Consider the following 22,866-nt stretch of genomic DNA (forward strand, 5'->3'; position numbering starts at 1 on the left):
TCCTATATTAATTCTAATACCTTCAGAAATATGTAAACACAGTTCATGATGATCGGTTTAGTAGTTTTTGCCTGAAAGCGTAACAAACAAACTGACATTCACATTTATAATATTAGTAGGGATAGAAAAGTAGGGAAGCAGGGATGCTCGATTTCTAATAGACATGAGTAAATTTCAGTTTGTATATGAACGGTGAAGAATAACACCGTGAGGAAACTTAAATGCCTGAGAGTTCTCCATAATGTTTGCAAAGGTGTGTGGAGCCCACCAATTTGCAATGGGCCCGCGTGGTGGATCCGCGTGGTGGATCCGTGGATCCGGCCTAAATCCCTCAAGGCCGGTAATGCGTTGTTATGATGATGATTGTTTGATAAACAATATATTGCTTAGTTAATTAAAAAAAATACGGTTTAAGTTTTCCACACAAACATAGCAAGATGACATGTACCACTTACCTTTTACACCTTCGGTTGCCTGTAAGAGATCGTTATGTAGCGATAGGGCCACCAAATTGTATCCTCTTGCTCAAATATGTTTATATATGTGCAACTACTTTTTTCTTTGGTATACAACAAAAGTTTATTCATTCATTCATAATCTCTTACCTATGGCACGGGAAACTGCCAGTTGTCCGTTGACTCGCCAAGTGCCCCAGTACATTACTGTGCCCCCCGACGACTCTATTCGTTCTTTTTCGTCCTGAAACAAAAAAAACTTGAATCCCACTTTTGAAGGTGAAATCTTAATACTTTTTTAATATACTTTTTAACTTTGGATCTTGGACTTCGGATCAAACGAACGCACTTTTGCTGACCGGAAACATCACCAATGCGAAGTTTTTGTTTTATAGAAATAGTTGACAGACCAAGCAGATGGCCCACCTGGTGGTAAGTGGAAAACCATCGCCAACACAGCAACACTTCACAGGGCATGCAAGGAACAAATTCTGCCTCCCTGTGTCCATCAAGATGAGGCGTAGGTGCTAAGCCTCATGTGCATAAGCATAACTTCCTCGGGCGAGCTCTGCCAAACTGCCTTAGCAATTAAAAGCATTCAAGATCTGTGTGATGTAACATGTAAAGAACTTATAAAGTGCACCGTGCGGATTAGCCTTGTTGTAACGGGTAGCATATTAAGCTTGGTGGTAAAGAAAGCATGGTCATTTAGTTATGGGGTACCACAGAGGGTATAATCACTTTATAGTATTACATATGTTTAAAAAATAATTAAAAATGGACGAATCACAATTTAAGAGAGAACATTTCCTATTATTGCATTCGTTTTTATTTATTTAAAAGTGATTATTTTTTTTCTACACTTAATAATTTATGTACATAATAGGAAAAGTAGGCATTACCGTTTAACGCCATCTATTGATCATTGTGGTAATTGCCAGATGCTGTAAGCATACCAATGCCAACTACACACTGTACGTTAAGAACCGTATTATACCTATCAAAATAATACAATATCATACCTTATAACTTGCTTGAGATTTGCTTATATCACTCGTTATAATAAATAATAAATAAGTATACTCCGACAATACACACATCGCCATCTAGCCCCAAAGTAAGCGTAGCTTGTGTTATGGGTACTAAGATGACTAATGAATATTTTTATGAATAATAAACATAAATGCATAGCAATATACATAGCAATACACACCCAGACACTGAAAAACATTCATGCTCATCACACAAACATTTTCCAGTAGTGGGAATCGAACCCACGGCCTTGGACGCAGAAAGCAGGGTCGCTGCAAACTGCGCCAATCGGCCGTTATGAAAGTCGGAAAGCCTGTACTTTTAATGTTCAAGTGTTTCCATACTCGAAAACGACTAATCGATTGCGAGTGTAAAAAGAAAGTTATCTACACTGTTTAAAGCTTTAATTCTTCCACAATTCTCCATATTGATCTAGTAGTATTAGTGAGTAATATAGAATTTGCGACTCTCAGACAAGTGTTATTAGATCAATTTTGCTGTAAAGCTATTGTGTTTCGAAACCAACTACGATTTGAACTAGTACTAAAGGTACTGAAATACACGGATATGTGCAAAAAATAGATAAAAATAATCCTTGATGCGGATTATATATCGAGCTAAAATTTCAGATCTAGCCTGGAAGATGTACTCACCAGCCGGTCTGGTTTGTGCGGGTTTACCAGCTGCATGAGGCGCATGCGCTTTGCGAGCAGTGCCTGCGAGTCGCCCGCCCACGCCGCCACCAAGCGTCGCCCGCGCACTGCCACCGATACCGCCGTGCTGCCACCTGATGCCCTCTACACACAGACAGTTCAATTATTTTATTTGCATAAAACATTGCATAATACATGTTCAGTCAAAATCTATGACATGCAAATCTTTATTTACACAAATTCCTTTTTTATAATAACTAAAAAATAATCAAAATATGTCGAATGATTATTATAAAAATGTCATTAATTATACTGTATGGAATAAACAAATAAAATAAATTTATAATCATGGAATGTCAATTAAAAAATAGCAAATAAATTAAATTAGTACCTAAATAAATTATATTTTACTAGTTGTACCCTACCACGCTTCGCTGTGGCACAATTTTAAGGGTTGAGAAATCAGAAACAATACCAAGAATACATTACATATGTCAGCGAGTGTTTTTCTCGCTTTCGGCCGATGGCGCGGTCACTGATACATCAATCGTCAAAGAAAACTGTAGTTTCGCGGTCGCGGATATGTGCAAAAAATAGATAAAAAAAATCCTTGATGCGGATTATATATCATGCTAAAATTTCAGCTCGATCGGTGCAGAACTTTTTGAGTTTTTTATGCGTACACAAACCAACATAACATTTTTATATATATAGATTACAATTTTAAGGTAGCTATCTTTTGAAGTTAAAACTTGTTTAGCCGCGTTGAGCACTTTTCGGTTGGCATAAATTATGGATCTCTCATCATCGTCACCGCACGCTTCCCATAAGCTATAAGAATACGTTATATTTAAAAATAAGTGCATAGATTTCGTTTAACTTCTATCGGGAGTCCCCAAAGACGGCCCCACCTTTTTTTTTTTTTTTTCAACAAAAAGTTAGCCTCTCAATGCCATGTCACCTTGTGGTAAATGATGACGCAATCTAAGATGTGAGCCGGCTAACCAGGGTGCCAAATATAAGATTTGCAACCTACGTTTACTTATTGGATCTCGAAAACGTTCGAAAGAGTTCCTTCTAATTACAAGAGCTTACAATACTTGGAATATTGTCACTAGATGGCGCTATTTCGAAACCATATAAATCGAAGTTAACTCACATTTGGCACTTTGTTCAGGTGGCAGTTATTAATAAACGCACACCCCTTATCGAAGCCTCCCACCAAACATAATGTATTTGAATTCGGACTTAGATGGCTTCCTCAATCGATCAACTAACAATATTTTTACAGTATACAACGTGTAACGGAATTACGAAATACTGTTGACGGGTGCACAGGTATATTTCTTAAGGAATCACTCTGTAAAAATATTAAATCAGAAGAAAAATAATTCAAAACATTCTAAGTGTTTTCTTGTGACAACCCTATTGAAGATAACATAAAGTGACAGGAGTCACTTGATTTTACTTTTGCAGGTGATGTTAGGGCTGTATCTCATTTCTTACAGCAAAAACTGTGGAAATGGTTTACTCAAAAATTACTTAAAACTTATTAGTATTTCGGTTTCACAGATAAGTATCAGAGACAGTTAAACAAGTTTTGTCTGCTGCAATATCCCATCAAATTAGACCGGAAACGAACACCATACGCGGTGCGGAACCGGTGGTTTGTCTTTCTAGTATTTTCCTAAAGAGATATTTGCCTATAGTCTCGCCATAACTTACTACGTACTTAACTATAAGACGAGAAAACGGTAGACTTAATATTCTCGGGGCGTGCATTTTAGCCCTGCTGGAAATAGTAAATATTACATTTTCCTTAATTCGTATATCGTAAGTAAGTCATTAATTAAGTCAGTAATTAAGTAAGTCGCTAGGAGCCGCTGAAAACAAGCGGCCCAGGATCGTGGATTTTGGAACTCCTTACGAAAGACCTATTTCCAGAAGTGGTCGTCACTAGGTCGAAGTGATAACGTATATGCTTTAGTCTGTACCTTTTGATTACTCTTTCGTATAAATTCAGCGTCTGTACGCAAATAGGCGTCGTGCGTGGCCTGTCTCAGGTCTCTCGTGAAGTGGGGGCTTTCTACTAAGTACTGGTGAAGATGCGCGGCGCAATATGTCGCCGCCGCGGACCCTGCATGGCCGTCGTACACTGCGTAGAAGCTGGTGGGTTCTGTCGTCTGTAAAGATGGATAAAACGACTTTATATTGGTTAGGAATTAGTTAGATGAGTAACTTAACAATACTTTAAATTACACATAATAAGTTTGGAAGCGGTGATAGCTAGCGCATTGCGTAGGAGCTCGACTTCACTTTCCAGGGGCCGAGTTCGAATCTCTAACTTTTTTAGTGCAAGTTATGTAAGTTATGTGCGTTTTAAGTAATTAAAATATCACTTGCATCAAAACACGTGAGGAGACCTGCATACTAAAAGATCTATGTAATTGTTTTCAAAGGTGTGTGCAGTCCACCAATCCGCACTGGGCCAGCGTGGTGGACTACGACCTTAACACTTTCTCATTGTGGGGGAGACTCGTGCTCTGTAGTGGGCCAGTAATGGGTTGATATGATGATGATGATATACAATGAAAAATCATCGTCATTGAAAATTATTATCATTTAATCCATTATCGGCCAACTACAGGTCATGGGATTGGTGCGGATAGGTAGACTCCACACGCCTTTGAGAGCATTATGGAGAACTATAAGGTATGTAGTTTTCCTCACGATGTTTTCCTTCACCGTTAAAGCAAGTGATATTGAATTGCTTAAAACGCACATAACTTCGGAAAGTCGTGTAAGTCATAAGTTCGTGCCAGGGATCTAAATCGGTATACCCGGAAGGCTACCAACTAGGCTATCGCCGCTTTTTTAAAACATAACAACTAAATTAAAAAAAAAACTTTTAAATATGAAATCTCGTATTTTTAATATATAGAATAACGGGTAGAAATTACTCCCCCGTGGCACTTAACTTTCCTACTGCAAAGGATACCTAATATTACTAATGGAAATTAGAAAAACAAAACCCACGGGTTTTTCTTTACTGAAATAACAGGTGAAGGAAGTTTGGGGCAACAGTTTTATAATAAAGATCCTCGTTTAGTCACCCGTATAATGACATATAGCTAAACGATTTTGCCTTACATTTATAAAGTGACTCATTATTTTCAAGAAAAAGAATGAACTAAATATTTGTGGTGTCATATTTTCCTACCTGAGCACACACCCGCTATCTACGTTCCTAATTGTATTTTTAGAAAATCTACAAGACATATATATTTCTATTATCAACACAGTGTGTGAGACACAAGAATAATTGAGCGAAGAAAGTAATATAAAAAATAGAATGTGGGTTATTCAAAAATAGAGATCAAAATATTAATAGATAACGGCACCGACTTTGACTCGTTATAATACAATATAAAAAATTACAAAACCGATTTCTATATCTTATGTAACCAACGTTTACTTTTTACTAAACTTTGACACTTTTTAGCCTCACGTTTAACACCAAGTGAGAAGGCTTAACTTTTGGCGTGACCGAGTTGGATCTCGGCGTGTTGTTCTTTTTTTTTTTTTAAGCAATTAAATATCGCTTGCTTTAACGGTGATGGAAAAATCGTGAGGAACCTGGCATGCATGACAGTTTTCCATAGTGTACTCAAAAGCGCTCGGCGTTTGTAGTTTAACAATCTGCACTTGACCAGCGAAGCAGCAAAAACCTTTTCATTCTGAGAGACGTCTCTAATGCTTTGCTCCATGCCCTGTAGTGGGCCTCTAATGGGGTGATGATGAGTATGACGAAGAAACTTCTGCACTGATTACTAGTAAAGTTCACCGTTAAGTATACATCGGCAGATCTTTATCCTGACGTAACCATGAAATTTTAACTTTTCTAGGTGACGTGATTTGAACACGTTCCTATCGTTGATAGACACCTCTAGTTTGGACTAGAGGTATCTATCAAAGGGGTTTTGTGTGGTAGGCTGTTCTGTGGTTAGCGTGGCACATACTTGAGATACGATTATCTACTAACTTCAACGCGGGGAATCTCTTCCGTTGGGGTTATTATTACTACTATCAGTTTAAGCAGTATTGTTTTAAAATATTGTGTATCGATGTAAATTTTACTTTCTAAGTAGAAAAAAACGTGAGCAATATTGAACTAATACTGTTTTAAAGGAAGGTAACCACCAGCACGGCTAGCATAGGCAGGAGACAAAAAATTTTATCCCTCGATTATATCCCCTGATAAAATAATAAAATTAACGTGTCCACCTGCCAAAGCAACTGGGAATAAAATAAATTTACCCCCGTTTATAAGGTAACATTTTGTCCTTTCCCCGGGGGAGAAATTTCTCCTGCTCTCTTAGAGCCACGGGGTCAGCGCGGACGTAGCGTATCCACAGAACACAAATACTGACCTCAATGCCAAACAATGCTTCCAGGTTACCAATCTCGACATGTCTATCTTCCATAACTCTCCGCGAGTTCTTGGTGGCGGAAGACACTGTTTTGTACTCTTTGAACGACTGTGGTGGGGGCGGCGGGAGCGTGTCCAGGCGGGCGTTGTCCAGATACCGTAAGCACACATCGTTGACGCGTGCTGTCACCGCTTGCATTAATCGGAGGGCTATGAACTCTGAAAATCAAAGAAAGAGTAGTTTATCATCATTACAATATATTTACCGAATGAAATATTTAAGATGTCTCTCAATAAAACGTAAGCTTATAGTAAATCCTATAATAATATTAATTTAAGAAATTTAAATACCACTTGCTTTAACGGTGAAGGAAAAGCATCATGAAGAAACGTGCATGCCTGAGAGTTCGTAGTAATGTTCTAAGAACATTACTCTAGTAGTACTAGTAGACTAGTACACTACCAATCCGCACTCGGCCAACGTGGTGGACTACGGCGTGCCCTGCGGTGGGCCGGTTAATGATGATGAAATTATAGAAAAGCTTGGGTATGAATTTATTTAGCTAATTCATTAATTGTTTTTGAGATGGTGATAACAAAAAAAAATACCCGGCTATGTTTTTGTTGTGGGCTCTTCATAGACCAGGGCTGCGTTTAGAACTTTCCTACTAGCTTTAGTTTTAAGGTAACGAAATGTGGTTATCATCATCAAATCGCAATAATGGACACATATAATTAAGTATGAACGCTTCATAAGTGCCTGTGAATAAAGAATTTAATTTGAATTTCAATATAACACAAAGGTGAAAGTTTGTATGTTTATTAAGACTTCACGCCGCAACTACTAACCAATTTTAGTAAAATTTGGAATAATATTAAATAAAATTATATAGAATAATATTTAAAAGAAATTTGTATTTTATGGTGTGGATGAGGGAGCATGAGGGAGGAGTTTTTAGTTCGGGTATTACCTAAGGGGGTAATACCGTTGGACAGTCCATGTACGGAATAGAGCATGGGTCATGCTCTTGAGGTGATCATAACCATTAAAAGAAGAAAATTAGAATATTTTGGACATGTCATGCGACACATCAAAAAGTATAAACTTCTTCAACTTGTCATACAAGGTAAAGTGGCAAGCAGAAGATGGCTCCAAATCGCTATTAAAAGAAACGTTCTCCAAGGTTGAGATAGCTCTAATGATTGCCAACCTTCGTAAGGAGAACTTCGACAGGACTCTGACAAGAAAAAGTTGATCCTTATATCCAAAATAATACTGAATAAAATAAATAATAATAAATAAACACATCGTCTTATTCGTCATTGCGCCCCAAAGTAAGCGGAGCTTGTGTTAGGTATGGGTACTAAGATAATTGATGAATAATATAGCTAAATACTCATAATATACTCATAATATACAAATAAACATCCAGACACTGAAATCCATTAAATTTCATCACACAAACAATTTCCAGCTGTGTGAATCGAAACCACAGCCTCGGACTCAGAAAGCAGGGTCAGTGCCCACTGCGCCAATCGCCCGTCAAAAAGCAATTGCCTTATTTGATAATCTAGCCCAGTCGGATTAGTCAGATGTTTAAATTGCATTAATTACCGACAAGAATGATATTGCTCAGATACGAGAGGAACACTGTTAACGTCCATACTAGGTACACTATAATATTATAATTGTGAAAGTTTATGTTTGTTCTTTTTCACGCCCTGAACAAGCAACCAATCGAAGACAACCATTTTTTGGACGTGGAAAATCATTAAAATTCTCCATTCCTGATTCTCCTCAGTCCTCATAAACCAACTAAACGACTTATTCACCGCAGGTAGTACCACGGAGCGCAGATAGTTTATTTATATTTTGAACCAAATTCCACTCTTGCTTTTAGCATTAGAATTTAAGGGCTTTTAGCTCAAAAATTTATTGGGTATTGTATATTTATTAACCTATTGTAATTTTAAAGACTTACCAAAATCAATAAGAAAAAAAATGGATGGAACATTACATACACGAAACAAATAACGCAGAGCCCAAGGAAGAGGACGGACTTAAAAAATAGGCTACGTATAAGAATTCCTAGGCATGCATTTACCTTTCACCAATCGATTTTTACTAGGAAAATCATAATATAACCTAACATGTCTATGATTCTTGCCTCAAGGAGTGGCATTTTGTATTTTTACTATCATATTTTTCATTTTTCGTATGGATTTAAGGTTTTTTTCATCTCTCAAACATTTCTAAATATAGCGTCACATATATCATAGCGCACCGCCGAATCGATGTCGTAACTTTAGATTGCGCCTAACGCCGTTAGTCATCTAAGAGTAGGTAAAAATTTTGGTTTCCACGGATCACCCAAATCGTTAGGCATCCGGTTGAAGCGTTTCCTAGGTTATGTGCAAACGGGTAGTAGTACCTTTTACAATTAATTCTCCTGATGATCTACAAATTAGATGTATATTTACCTGCGTATACCTATTAACCACCACCCCCGTCCCGTCGTGACCACGATCCATGCAACTAGGTCGAAATATCGACAAATCCAAAATATTATCCTAGTATGTACCCGTTGAACTTTATTTAAGAAATGTTGAATAACCACGAAAATCTTAGTTTAAAATCTTTAATTGCGTATACCTACTATAATTTCAAAAAAAAAAAAAACTTACACGTCTTATGTTAACAATCTTTCAAGTACTTTTTTTAGTGTAAAGATCGTTTTTAAAATATTACAAATAATAGAAGCATTTATTTACAATTAATAAGGAATATCTCTTTTCAACACGATTTTAGTTTATTTTATTTGTTGCAAGCCTCATAAGCGATGCGTTGAGGTCGGTATAACTGCCAGTTTACGCACACCGACTAATTCTCAAACTTAAAATGTCACTTTTTAATTTTTTATTGCTTTTAACACTCATGATTAAATCTGTTTTTATTACTTAAACTAATTAAAAAATTGTTTAAAAAAGTTCTGTCTTGGACGTCCGTGTGTCTGTATGTGCGGATCCCGGATCTTGTGGGCACGATAACGAGCGAAATACTTCACTTATCGAGTTGGTTTTTTTTTTTATAGGCTTCAGTATTTTGAGGAACCTATTACTTTTCACGATATAATTAGATGTAGTTTAATTATTATTCACAAATAATCTCAATTTTATTTTAATGAATGAGATATAAGGCGTGCACTTTTGGATTTTCCAACTATTTTATATTTATTTGAAAATTTTTTTTTTTTTCATATGTAAGAATAATTTGACTTCATATGTAACTATCAATATCTTCAACTCAAAGGTAAACGACTTAAAAGTAGGTAAGCCTACAGAGAATTGGATAAAAGGGGTATCACTCTTGCTTCACTAGGCTTAAAACTTAAGTCGTCGACTGATCCTCTCGCTTTATGTCGTCATATACGTTACATTGCCAACGGGACTAATGGACTGGGATTGTTGATGTTTTCGTGTTCATTAAAAAAAATATTTCTGATGAACCAACGTTCTTTGTATTCTTTTTTTCTGTTATTTTTTTTCCTGTGATGAACAAAAAAGTATACCCATTCATTCATTCGCTCTTACATTCATACGTTCAACATTCATTCATTCATTCAATCAATCAATATCGAAGTCTAGCGTAAGCATTCTGAAATAGTAGCCGGAGACAATGAAGAAACGACGTAACTATTACTTTGAAATACTTGTACTTGTTATCAAAAGTGCTGTTCACTTTGTTGCGATTTCGAGAACGGTTTTAAAAAAAGGTTTAAAATAACTACACATAAAAAATCATTTATAGTGTAAATTAAAAAAAAATTGGCATATAATCCCCGTCAAGCAAATGCCTGAATATTCAATGAGAACCTTCTTCTTTTAAAAAGCTAAAATTAGAAATACAGTTATTTTATTGTTTTCATAGCAATCGTTTAGAAAGTAGAAATAGCGTTCGAACTCGTATTCAAACGTCACTGTGCACACTTACGAGAACAATTTTATTATTAGTGCCAGATATTAAATTCACCTTCAGTGGTTGAGTGTGCCTTTCAAACTGCAATAACGCAATACGATAAATTGAAAGTGATGCATCTCATATATCGATTGATTATACTCTCGAGTCACAACAGAACTATTAGAATTGAGTGCAGCGAAAACAACTTTAATACAGTTAAAGTTGTTTTCGCTGCTCTGAATTTAATAATCATTTTATGATTTCCATTAGGTGAATCCCTACTAATATTATAAATGTCAATGTAAGTTTGTTTGTTACGCTTTCACGCAAAAACTACTTAACCGATCCTCATGAAACTTTGAACACATATTCTTGGAAGTGTTAAAAGTAATATAGGATACTTTTTATCCCGACATTAAGCTCATGCCCTCTCCCAAAGGAACCGTCCTTTGGGAGAGGGGATGAGTGTTTGACGATTTTACACCATAACTCCGACTTAAAACCGATTTAAATAATTATTTTTGTACTATAGAGGTTATAATATGTGTTTAATTTTACCCAAACTGTGGTTGGAGATAGAGGACAGAACTCCTCGGCGGACAGCAGCAAACCCTTCATTTAAGGCAAACCGATACTGAATACTTTAATTTTTTTTAGAACTGCAACTAAATTGAACTTCACATCGAAAAACAAAAGCAAACGCAGACCAAGTCGCGGGCAACAGCTAGTAAATAATAAATGTGCCGTGTGTTGTCGTCAGATTAGAATACTGCAGTTGTCACCACCCCTACTCTTCCTACGGTTGTCGTACGAGGCGACTAAGGACATATAGCGGAGTACGGGCAGTTGTTTCTGAGTCCAAGGCCGTGGGTTCGATTCCCACAACAGGAAAATGTTTGTGTGATGAACATGAATGTTTTTCAGTGTCTGGGTGTTTATCTGTATATTATAAGTATCTGTGTATATTATTCATAAAAATATTCATAAGTCATCTAAGTACCCATAACACAAGCTACGCTTACTTTGGGGCGATGTGTGTTTTGTCGTAGTATATTTATGTATTTATTTATGTTATTTTTCCAACAAATCGCCAACTCTTAGTCTTCATACAAAACGCGTAATTTGATAGCGACAGCTGTACGCACATCGCAGATTTTGTATGTGGATAACAGGTGGTCACCGTTATGCAACTGACAGTAAAAATACAAAAAAAAAACATTTATTTGGTTTCAAGTAGGCCTAATAATAAGCACTTGTGTGTTTTGTAGCTAGAGAGAAAGTTACTGAATAGGGCCACAGCTGCACAGTACAAAACACACAATAGATCATACACAAACAGACATACCAGACTTCAGTAATGGCCAACGACTTCAATTATGTTACATAGATGGCTATGACTGACTGAAAAGTCCTTCTTAATTTTATGAATGATAGTCTTTAATATGGACTCTATATAACCGCGTATTTAATTTACCACCTACTCATCGTCATTCAAGCTTGCAATACTTATATTCTACTAACTGTTGCCCGCGTTAACTTGGATAAAAAGTTGCCTGCTTTAATCTCCGTTCTTTCAACTAACTCTAAGCCAAAAAATCCATTTGATTCGTTTATCAGTTAGGGTGAAAAGGAAGGACAAACTAACAAACCCACTTTCGCATTTATAATATTAGTAAGGACTTTGTATGCTTCACGCCTTAGGACCTTAGGTTGGACCTTATGCAGAAAAGAACTCTTGATAGATCACGCTTTACGCTTCATTTCCCGTGTACCGCAAGTCGGTCCGATGCGCAAGGGTTTGCAAGTAAATCATAACTTGGAAACGGTCTCCTAATCACCTTTTCATCAATTTTTTTTTTTTTTTTTCAATTTGATTCGCATACAAATTATTCTAGTGTATTGTAGTACTGATGATGCAGTCTAAGATGGTAACGAGTTAACCTGTTAGGGGCTTGGCAGTTATATTATAATAACCCATACCCATCATCGGTTTCTACGCGACATCGTACCGGAACGCTAAACCACCTAAGGGCACAGCTTAGTGGTAACTAGCTACGGCCACGAGCCCAGGGGCGTGCATAGAGGTTATGCACAGGACATGCAGATGATATAAAATGGAGAAAATCTCCAATACGAGTTATAAAAAACATAAGGATAGGCATTGTAAGAGTTATAAAAAGCCTTCTAGTATTTATAACTCCTACTGGAGATTTTCTTCATTTTTTATCATCTGCATACCCTGTGCGTACCCTCTATGCACGCCGCTAGACCAGAGAAGAGAAAATTCAGAAGTTATAAATTACAAATTGCCCCTGCCGGTGATCGAACCAGGGACCTCCCACATAATATAAGATGTGCGTGTCACGCAGCGCCAGAGAGGTCGGCAATAAAATTACTTATTTTATTTATCTCACAGTGCTGCGTTACTTACATCAAACATGTTCAAATGCGTTCTTATACAACAATAGGTAACAATTAACTCGTTATAAAAGAGCGTAGACCGTAGTTACTTTCGAAATTGTTGCTCAAACCGCGCATCATGAGTGCACTCCACGAGTAATATCTTCTTGTTTACATATATGCTCGGCACTCCTTTATGACCTGCTTAGATAATACACGCGAATAGGGGCGTCCAGTCGCGTGCCATTTGTTTATTTTAGACTGCATTAAAACCTGACCTCGTACTTACATTACTCATTATGTATGCATACATTGCCATTGTACCCACTAAAGTGTATAATACGTTTGGATGTATGTTTGGATGGAATAGCACCTGTTTTTGATGGTACGATTAAGATAAAATTAAAAAAAAATAATTATTAAACTACAGGTAGCCCTTGACTGCTCTAGTTGCAAGTGTTTCAAGATAGTAACAAACCAAAGTTTTTGGGTTTGGCATTTATTCATATTTTCTACGCGATATTGTAGCGCTAGATCAGTTGGTCGTTGGGGTGGTAACCAGCCACAGCCGAAGCCTCCCTTCATACCAATCAATATAACATAACCCTGTGCATCAAATTCAAGAAAAAGACCGATAAAGTCAAAGTCAAAAATATCTTTATTCAAGTAAACACTAGGCACTTTAGGTGGCACTTTTGATGCGTACAATTTTGATAAGGCCGCCAAACTTTACCTTCTCACTTGCACTTTTTGCATCTACATTTCTGTACCTAATATTTTTTTGTAGTCATTTATTTATTCACACATTATTTTACTAATCCTAAAGTTTTATAAAAACCAGAATTTAATGCTGGCTCTGTTCTTAGACCTGATCACCATTTGTTAAACCTTAAACTGATAAACATCAATTAAACAATCAATTTTCAAGGGATATCACTGCAACGGAGATCTTATACCCATCTTCGGACTTCATTGCGATAGCAAACAATCAAAGTGTAATAAAATAAAATCAACACGCCTTTAAGAACGAATATCTCAATGGCTGATGTTCTTGATGACTCGGCACATATTGAGGAGGAGCAAGAGGAGTTTACAAGAGTCACGCAAAGAACAAAGAAGCCCAGAAGTAAAATACAGAATACGTTTGAGCACAGCGATTTACAAGACTCGTTTACAACGCAAGATTTAAATAAACTATTTACTGAGTTAAGAGCAATGCGTACGGAAATGAGTAATTTTACAAAAGCTGTTATGGAATTAAAAACAACTATGGCTGTTCATATTGAACGAATTGACAGTTTTGATCTGAGGCTACAGAAAATAGAGGACAAGGTTAACGAGCCAAATCGACCAAATCAGGGTGACTTAGAAGCTACAATATGCCGTCTTGAACTGGAGCTTAGAGATCGCGATCAAGATGCACTGATAAATGATATAGAGATATCAGGCATCCCTGAGGTAAAAAATGAGGGCACTTTTCATATAATAAAGAGTGTAGCCACGAAACTTGGTATTGACCTTGATGAACGTGATATTGTTAGCGCGGAGAGGGTAGGAGCAGTGCGCGCCCACGTCGAAGGACAGGCAGTGCCGCGACCGCGAAATATTGCCGTACGATTGGTGCGACGAGCAAAACGTGATGAAATATTACGCGAAGCTCGAGTCAGACGTGGATGTACTACATCGAATATGGATATACCAGGAGAAGCAAAACGGTTTTATGTAAATGAACACCTTACAAAGTTTAACAGTCAGCTGTTTTATAAGGCCAGAGAGTTTGCCAAGAATAAAAACTGGCGTTATGTGTGGACCCGAAATGGTACGATGTATGCACGATATGAGCATGGCTCGGAGCGCCGTTCGGACGCCGACTTAGAAAGGGTTTTTGCTAAAAAAACATGTTAGCACCCATAGTGTCAATTAGACTAAGAAAGACTACGAAATGCGCATACATTGTGACTTTATTATGTATAATTTTTATTATTATTATTTTTTTTATATTAATATTTTTATATCCTTAGACAGGGTATACATTTTGCTAATGATGATGTTGTTTAAAATTTTTACTTTATGTAAAAAAAAACTTTGTGCAATGCTTATTAATTACAGTACTCGGAAATTTTCACCTAAATTAATTCAAAATGTTTATTTTAATGAAAATAAAACATGTGGTATTATATATTACAGACAATTCAAAAAGAAAATCGATAATAAAATAAGTTTACGAGATTTTTCCTTAATGCGCATACCAGCAGGACTAAATTATATTACGTTTAAAATATGGCTTCGCATTCAAGTTAAACACGTTTATATACAATTCTCTTTTACATCAGCGTTTATCAAATACATAACTGTGCTAATTTTATGTCAAAATGAAAAATTCTAAGAGTTACGGTTTAAAACTAGGACTCCTGAATGTAAGATCGCTGAATACCGGACGAGATGAGTTATTAGCTAGTATAGATCGATATAAACCCGATATTTTAGCGTTAAATGAGACATGGCTTAAACAAGATGAACAAAACTACGCACTCATCGTGCCTGGTTATGTGCTCAAGCATAAAGCTAGAGCAGGAGATGCAAGGGGAGGAGGAGTTGGTTTCTATGTAAGGAAAGAACTAAGAGCGCGAATTAAACCCTCACCCGACTCTCCCCTGGAACAGCTATGGCTTGAATTAATTCTACCAGGTAGAGGACGTCTTGCAATCGGAACGGCATATAGGCCTGAGTCAGTATCCGTAATTACAGCCATTGACGCGCTTAATGAATCTTTATGTGTTTTTAGCCAATGCAATCACACTTTTTTAATGACAGATTTTAATGTTGACATGCTACATCCTGAAAAGCCATCTTGCCGTGAAGTTGCGGAGTTCCTAAATTATAGAAACTTAGCACAAATCGTACAGGAGCCAACCCGTGTAAATGAAAAAAATAGCTCTCTATTAGACTTAGTAATTACAGATTCACCGGAAATATGTAATGGTATAAATGTATATCACAATCCTGATTTAAGCGATCATGCTATGATAATTACTAATTTAAATGTAAAGAAAACTAAAAGGGCACCTAAATTTATATGGAAGCGGTTTTTAGATAGAATAAATGATGTAAATTTTTCAAAAGATTTGCAAAATATGAAAAGATTTAAATTTACGGAAAATACCAATGTAAACGAACGTGTAAAGTGTGTTTAAATGAAGCAATACTACTAATTTTTAATAAACATGCACCACTAAAATGTATGAAGATTTGTGAAATGGCTATGCCATGGATTACAGACAATATAAAGTTTATGATGCTACTTCGAGATAAAGCACTTAACAGAGCACACACTGCAAAAAAAGTTAAAAATATTCAAAAAGAACGTACTAGAAAGGACTACTATAGATCTCTTAAAAACTTAGTGAATGGAGCATTAGACAGAGAAAAATCAGCGTACTACACTTATTATGTCAACAAAAATATTAATAAGCCTAAACAAATGTGGAGTTATTTTAAACAGAGCTGTCCTCTAGGCAATAGTAACCATCTTTCAACTTTACCGCTATCCGTTAACAATCCAAATGCTATAAACGATTTTTTCCTAAATGTACCAGGAAACGAAAATGTGGATCATAGCCTTATACAACTTTTTAAAGAGCAGAGACATTCAAGCAATATATTTGAAATTAAACAAGTAACAGAGGAAGATATCTTAAAAACGATTTCAAGTATCTCAACAAATGCTTTTGGTCATGACGACATAAATATACAAATGGTTAAACTAACACTACCTGTAACGTTACCAATAATAACACAAATAATAAATCAGTCAATTTCCACTAACACTTTTCCTGACTCCTGGAAACTAGCAAAGGTGAAACCAATCCCTAAAGGTGGAAAGGTTGAGGATTACAAAGATTTAAGACCCATTAGTATACTACCTGTTCTTTCAAAAATTGCGGAGAGAGTAGTATGTACTCAATTAACAAAGTTTCTGGAAAATGGAAAAATGCTACCTGAAATACAGTCTGGATTTCGCACTGGGTACAGCACCGCCACTGCGCTTGCAAAAGTATCCGACGACATTCTTTGTGAATCAGACAAAGGCATGGGAAGTATTTTAGTGCTCTTAGATTTCTCTAGAGCCTTTGATTGTCTCAATATGGATTTATTAATTGCTAAGTTATTGTACTACGGTATATCGAGCACATCAATTAAATGGTTTTCATCTTTTTTATCAAACAGACGTCAGTACGTTGAAAGTGAATCTGGACAGGGTGAATTAGTACAATCAAACGTAAGAAATATTAATAGGGGCACTCCACAAGGATCTATATTAAGCCCTATACTTTTTATTTTGTTTACGGCCGATCTTGTAAATTCTATAAAACACTGTAAAGTACACTTATATGCTGATGACACCCAAATTTATTATTCTTTTGACCCTCAGCATACACGCACAGCTATAAATTTAATAAATGAAGATCTAAAGGCTGTTGGAGACTGGGCCAGAAATCATGGTCTCATCCTTAATCCGCTTAAATCTAAATTCATTATTTTTGGCACTAAACACCAACGTCTGAAAGTGAAACAAAATTTAAAACCTTTAATTGTTGATGGTAAAAATATAGAAAGAGTTGATTGTGTTAGGAATCTAGGATTGTTAATGGACGAAGATTTGAGATACGCTGAACATGTTAAAAATAAAATAAAAAATGCTTTTTACAGACTTAAAGTTCTTTATGGCATAAGAAAGTATCTGTCAGAGAAGGTGAGAAGAGTTCTTGTGGAATCCTTAGTATTATCATCATTTAACTATTGTGACACTGTTTATGGGCCACGTCTATTCCAAAAAACAAAAAAAAATATTCAGAGAGTCCAAAATGCTTGTGTAAGGTTTTGTTTCAATATTAAGAAGAAAGAACATGTTACACCGTACTTAAACAAAAACCAAATTCTAAAAATGGAGTTCAGAAGAAAGCTACATCTGACATGCCTGGTCCATAAGATTGCTACACACAAAAGGCCTTTGTATTTATATGAAAAATTGGATTGGGTAAGAGACTCACAAGAGCGGAGTACACGAAGAAAAGAAGCCAATTGCATTCTCATTCCGACACATAGAACTTCTGGTTATAAAGGTTATTTTAAGTATTCAGCATCAAAAATTTGGAATGACATCCCTCCTCCCCTACGCAAACAAGTAACGTCTACAAATAGAGTTAAAAAATTCTTTAAATTATTGTACAAAAAATCTCAATAACCACCAGTAAATAAAAAATAAATAAATAAAAAATAACAAATTATTACTTTTCCCACCTTTTAGTACTTTTATATAATTTTATATAAATTTTTCCTTTATTCACATTAAAGACACTCACATTACATTTAATTTTTGATTTTAGATTTTTAGTTTTTTCTTTTTTTTTTAGTTTTTCATGTTTATTAATTTCATAATTTTTGATTTTGTTTATTATTTACCTCTTTGATGATTTTGTATTTCTCGATGTAAATAAGTTTGTTTTAATGAAAAATATCTTTTGTTTGTTTATATATTATATTCTATGTTATTGTTCTTTTTTATGGTTATTTTGTTATTGTTTAGTTGCGAGGATTCAGTGACGACGAAGATAATGGGGCTGGCTGAAAACCAGTGCTGCGCGTTTTAGTTTGCAGCTATACTGAGCCAGCTCCTTTGTCACACATTTTTTTTTTAAATTTTTATACTTAAACAATTATTTTATTTCACAAATGTAACATTTTACACAAATGTGTGACAATAAATACGATTTTTCTTTCTTTCTTTCTATTGGCTTATTTAGATGCGCTTGAAAAATGGAATACATTTAAGTTAAATAAAACTGACAGTTAAGAAATAAAGTTGAAATAAATATTTGTTTATGTGACATCGCAAGTAGTATTTAACAATTTTGCAACAAAACTTAGCTCAATTCTTCAAATGACGTCAGCATGCAAGACCTCGAAACAATCCTTAAATATTGAATGGAACATACCGTGAATAAAGGCTATCAAAGTGGGGCAATTTAAGTCATACGTGCAGTAGGAACGTTTTGATCGGGAAAATTATGCAAGAGGTCGACTATCGGACTATAACCACAGAGTGATGAAGAATTAAAGACTGCTAGGAAATCAAGCATAGGACTTTGTTATACCTAAAACAGTGACCTAAATCGAAGATATTTGTATGTCAGACATCGAATTTTCTCTTAACAAACCACCCTTTTCTTTTTACAAATAAGCCTAATATTAAAAGTTTTTAGTAATAGCCTATAACAGCCCAATGCTGGCCTTAAGGCCTCTCCAACCAAACCGGGAGGGTTTGCCTATAATCACAACATTACGCAGACGGATTGGTGATCGCACTAGATGGTATTATTAGATCCTTTATATTTCCTTAGTTCCCTCGTATGACAAGAGCAGGGGTAGCGACAACTGAATTATGATCTGCTGTCATCACACGGCACGAGCTTTAATGCAAAGGTTAAGGCTTATACGTATCAGGCTTTCTACTTTACGAAAATTTCGTATGATAAGCATCACTGCTCCGATTGTGTAGAAATCCCACAGACGTTTGATGTGGCCCTAAAAATTCTCGCCATACGCTCCAATACGGCTGGCCAAGCCCCTTTCAAGACAGTCTCCTACACCTACACCTATTCAGGTTCGTATAACAGATGCCGAGTTGTGGGCCGAGGTGCCAATTTAGCTCCGTTGTGTTCGCAACCTTAATTTGTCCTCATCATTATTCATAGGCGACTTAATGTTTGCCCGCATCCTAATATTTGTAACGGTCAGCGCCGTGATGTAACACAGTAGATTATGCTATAATGATAACATTATGATATCATGGCCACGTAAATTCAATGTGCATTGTTTTTTTCACCTATGGAATAGTTTCCGGGTACATTGTTAGTTTTACCAAATCTAAATTGGGGTGGGGTTGTGATATTCAAATTTCACAAAGCAAGACATCGAACTGAAAGCACCCTATTTACTAGCGGTCCTCTGTGACTTCATCCGCGTAGTGCTTCGGATAAGTTTCCCGTACAAACTCTCTTGCCCTATCCTACACAATATACCTAATTTAATTATAAACGGTGAACACTTTACACTGTACAATCTTTACCTATAGCTAATTCAAAATATAGTTAGTTAGATTTATAAAATTAAGATAGCAAAGATAGGTCTTAAATCCAAAACACTTGAATAACCTTAACGATATAAGCGTACGACAAAACCAAAATAGTAGTTATAAAACTTTCAGATGTCCTTGAAGGAATAGCATCGACGCGACGCAGCCGATTTATCTCTTTCAGCATCCGAAAGCAACACTCGAAAAATATTGTGACATCTAATATATGTATGAGCATGTGTATCGATCTGTCTAGCTTTGGGGCGTAACGACAAAGTTATTGCTTTTATAAGACCAGCTTAAGATACATTTAAGATGAGTACTTTTGCAAAATGGTAAAACTTGGCACTTAGTTGCTATCAATAGATTACAAACCAAATTAAACTGCCATTTTGACATTTAGATTGTAATAGGTCATGAAAAGGACTTTTCTATTGCTCCTCTTAATATTAAATGATAAATAATTAAATATAGTACGACAATACAAAAATCGCCATCCAGCCCCAAAGTAAGCGAAGTTTGTGTTATGGGTACTGACAAAGAAAGAAAGCTGATGAATATTTTTTATGATTATAAAATCGAACCCGCAGCTTTGTACTCAGAAAGCAGGGTTACTTGCCCACTGCTCCTATCTGCCGTCAAAATATCACAGAAAGGTGTAGTCAGGTATCAATAAATCACTCAGAATAGAAGTTTAGGACCAAGGATGACCACATTAAGCCAATAGCCATTGGATATAATGGTGTAAATTCTGTTGTTCTCAGTTATTAGTTAACCCGATAAGGTCTATCGTGAGAACATAATGGACTGCAGTAACGCCTTTTAAATTAATGAAGTTTAGAGATTTGATTACAACAGAATCGTTACAAATTAGTTCTGTATAAGAAAGAGACTTACCTGAATCGTCAGAGTTGTAACCGAATTCGTTGGGATGTTTTTTAGATGCGATCCGCACCTCGTCAAGTATTATTCGCTGAAGATAAGTCATCAGCGTAAGAGGACATTGTCTGAAAATAAACAAATAAATACATATTAGGTACCCACATCCTCAAAATATTTGATGTTCCGAATTTTTTCGAAAATTTATGAGATAGGTGTAAAGAAAATTTTATTAGTACGAGAAATGGATAAGAAATGTTTAGCTAATATTTATAAAATATCAAGCCATTTAGAATACGCCACGTAGCATAACACCGATCAATGTGGGTTTAGCCGTAGGAGGCTAATAAAAGGGAAAAGTTCACAATAACCTGTAGTTAACATGACTAACATGGCAATTACCTAGGAAACCTATGATAGTTCGATCACCTAAAGCACGCCACCTAGAAATGCAAAATGTTGGTCTTTACGTTTAATCAATTTGAACAATTCAAGTTGAGTTTTTGAGGTTGTTCAGAAATATTCTGTGTTTAATGAATAAATGAAAGGACCGGCTTCATTATCAAGATTTAATTGATCATAGATAACCAAAAAATATGTTTTCATTAGAAATGCAATTTATTAAAAATTTAAAAATATTGTTTATAACTTTGTATAATAAGAAAAGTATTAAAGATTTAAGACTAAGATTTTCGTGGTTAATCAACATTTCTTAAATATATTTCAACGGGTACATACCGCAATAATATTTCGGGATTTGTCGATATTTCGACAAATCGTCGTTGTATGTACCCGTTGAACTATATTTAAGAAAAGAAAAATATTGATAATAACAAGTCATTCAACTCAAGAGGTCACAACAAACAGATTGTGCATGTTCCAAAAGTATCTGATAACCTGTAATCAATCATACCATTCAGTTTACATAACAGAAATTAATAGCGTTCATAACGAAAAAAAAAACCGCCAGGCCATTCACTTGTTTGAACCGGAACATGTGTTAGTTTTCCGCTGTTCCCCAAATGTAGACTGCTCCCTGCAGTCACAAAATAAAATGCGGACGCGTACGTCTGTCTGTACGATACATAAAAAGGTCAGTCACTCTTGCGTCCGGGTTCTACCACGTCTAATGATACTACGGCAATTTACAGACTATAGAACGCTCCTGGCAACGTTTACAGTGGTATTCTGAAGAAACTTTAAAGGCGTGTAGTATGAGTGTCCTATGAGATCATTTAACGTGCATCGAATTGATCTGTTGCCAGCGCATAAAGTCACTGTAGTAAATCTTTTGATGACTAGCATGAAAATATTACAAACAGTAAACAAGCTTTTTATATCCTTTCCACTTTATTTTGCGTTAAAAGGGAAATTGAGCCACTTGAGCGAACTTGGATAAACTTGGGATAACTTAATCAGGCAGACAGTAGGGTTTACGTGATTAAACAAATAAAGAACACACTTTAGTATAATCGTAGATGACGCAGAATGCGTTGCGTCCATTGACTTGACGTTATCATCGCATCCACTACTCCCACGCATCACACTTGCCAATTTGTGCAATGAGCATCCAGCTATTTTCGAAACTAGTCACTTCAATGAATAATTCACTGAATGGCATCCTAATAAAAAATGAGCTGGATACAAATAAAATTTTACAGAGGTGCACTAGACGAGAATGTTGTACGTGCTAGTGACATATATTTATTTTAACACATTCAATTCTAGATGTCCTAGGCAAAAACTATTAACCTGATTGCATAAGTTTGGCAAGTTTAACCCATTCGATTCTAGATATATGTGAATGCTGTGTGACAGCTGTTTATGTTACACTAGTAATTTACATGTTTATTTATAAGTCATAACTTATAAACAATAATACAAGGTTAATACACTTGTGCACTTTTCTGATTATTATGTAACTT

The 22,866-nt window shown here is 35.8% G+C and overlaps 1 protein-coding gene across 1 annotated transcript in view; it reads right to left on the bottom strand.

Annotated features, from left to right (window-relative positions):
• LOC120624667 (titin homolog) overlaps positions 1-22,866 on the bottom strand; it is a 144,092-nt gene that overhangs the window by 110,313 nt on the left and 10,913 nt on the right. Inside the window, exons 2-6 of the mRNA XM_039891335.1 lie at positions 20,960-21,069; positions 6,571-6,788; positions 4,135-4,323; positions 2,141-2,284; positions 606-699 (exon numbers count right to left, since the gene is read on the bottom strand). Coding sequence (XP_039747269.1) covers positions 606-699; positions 2,141-2,284; positions 4,135-4,323; positions 6,571-6,788; positions 20,960-21,069 — 755 coding nt within the window. The remainder of the gene's footprint in view (positions 1-605; positions 700-2,140; positions 2,285-4,134; positions 4,324-6,570; positions 6,789-20,959; positions 21,070-22,866) is intronic.

This window comes from Pararge aegeria, chromosome 6, assembly GCF_905163445.1.
Source record: "Pararge aegeria chromosome 6, ilParAegt1.1, whole genome shotgun sequence".
Classification (NCBI taxonomy): Eukaryota; Metazoa; Arthropoda; class Insecta; order Lepidoptera; family Nymphalidae; genus Pararge; species Pararge aegeria.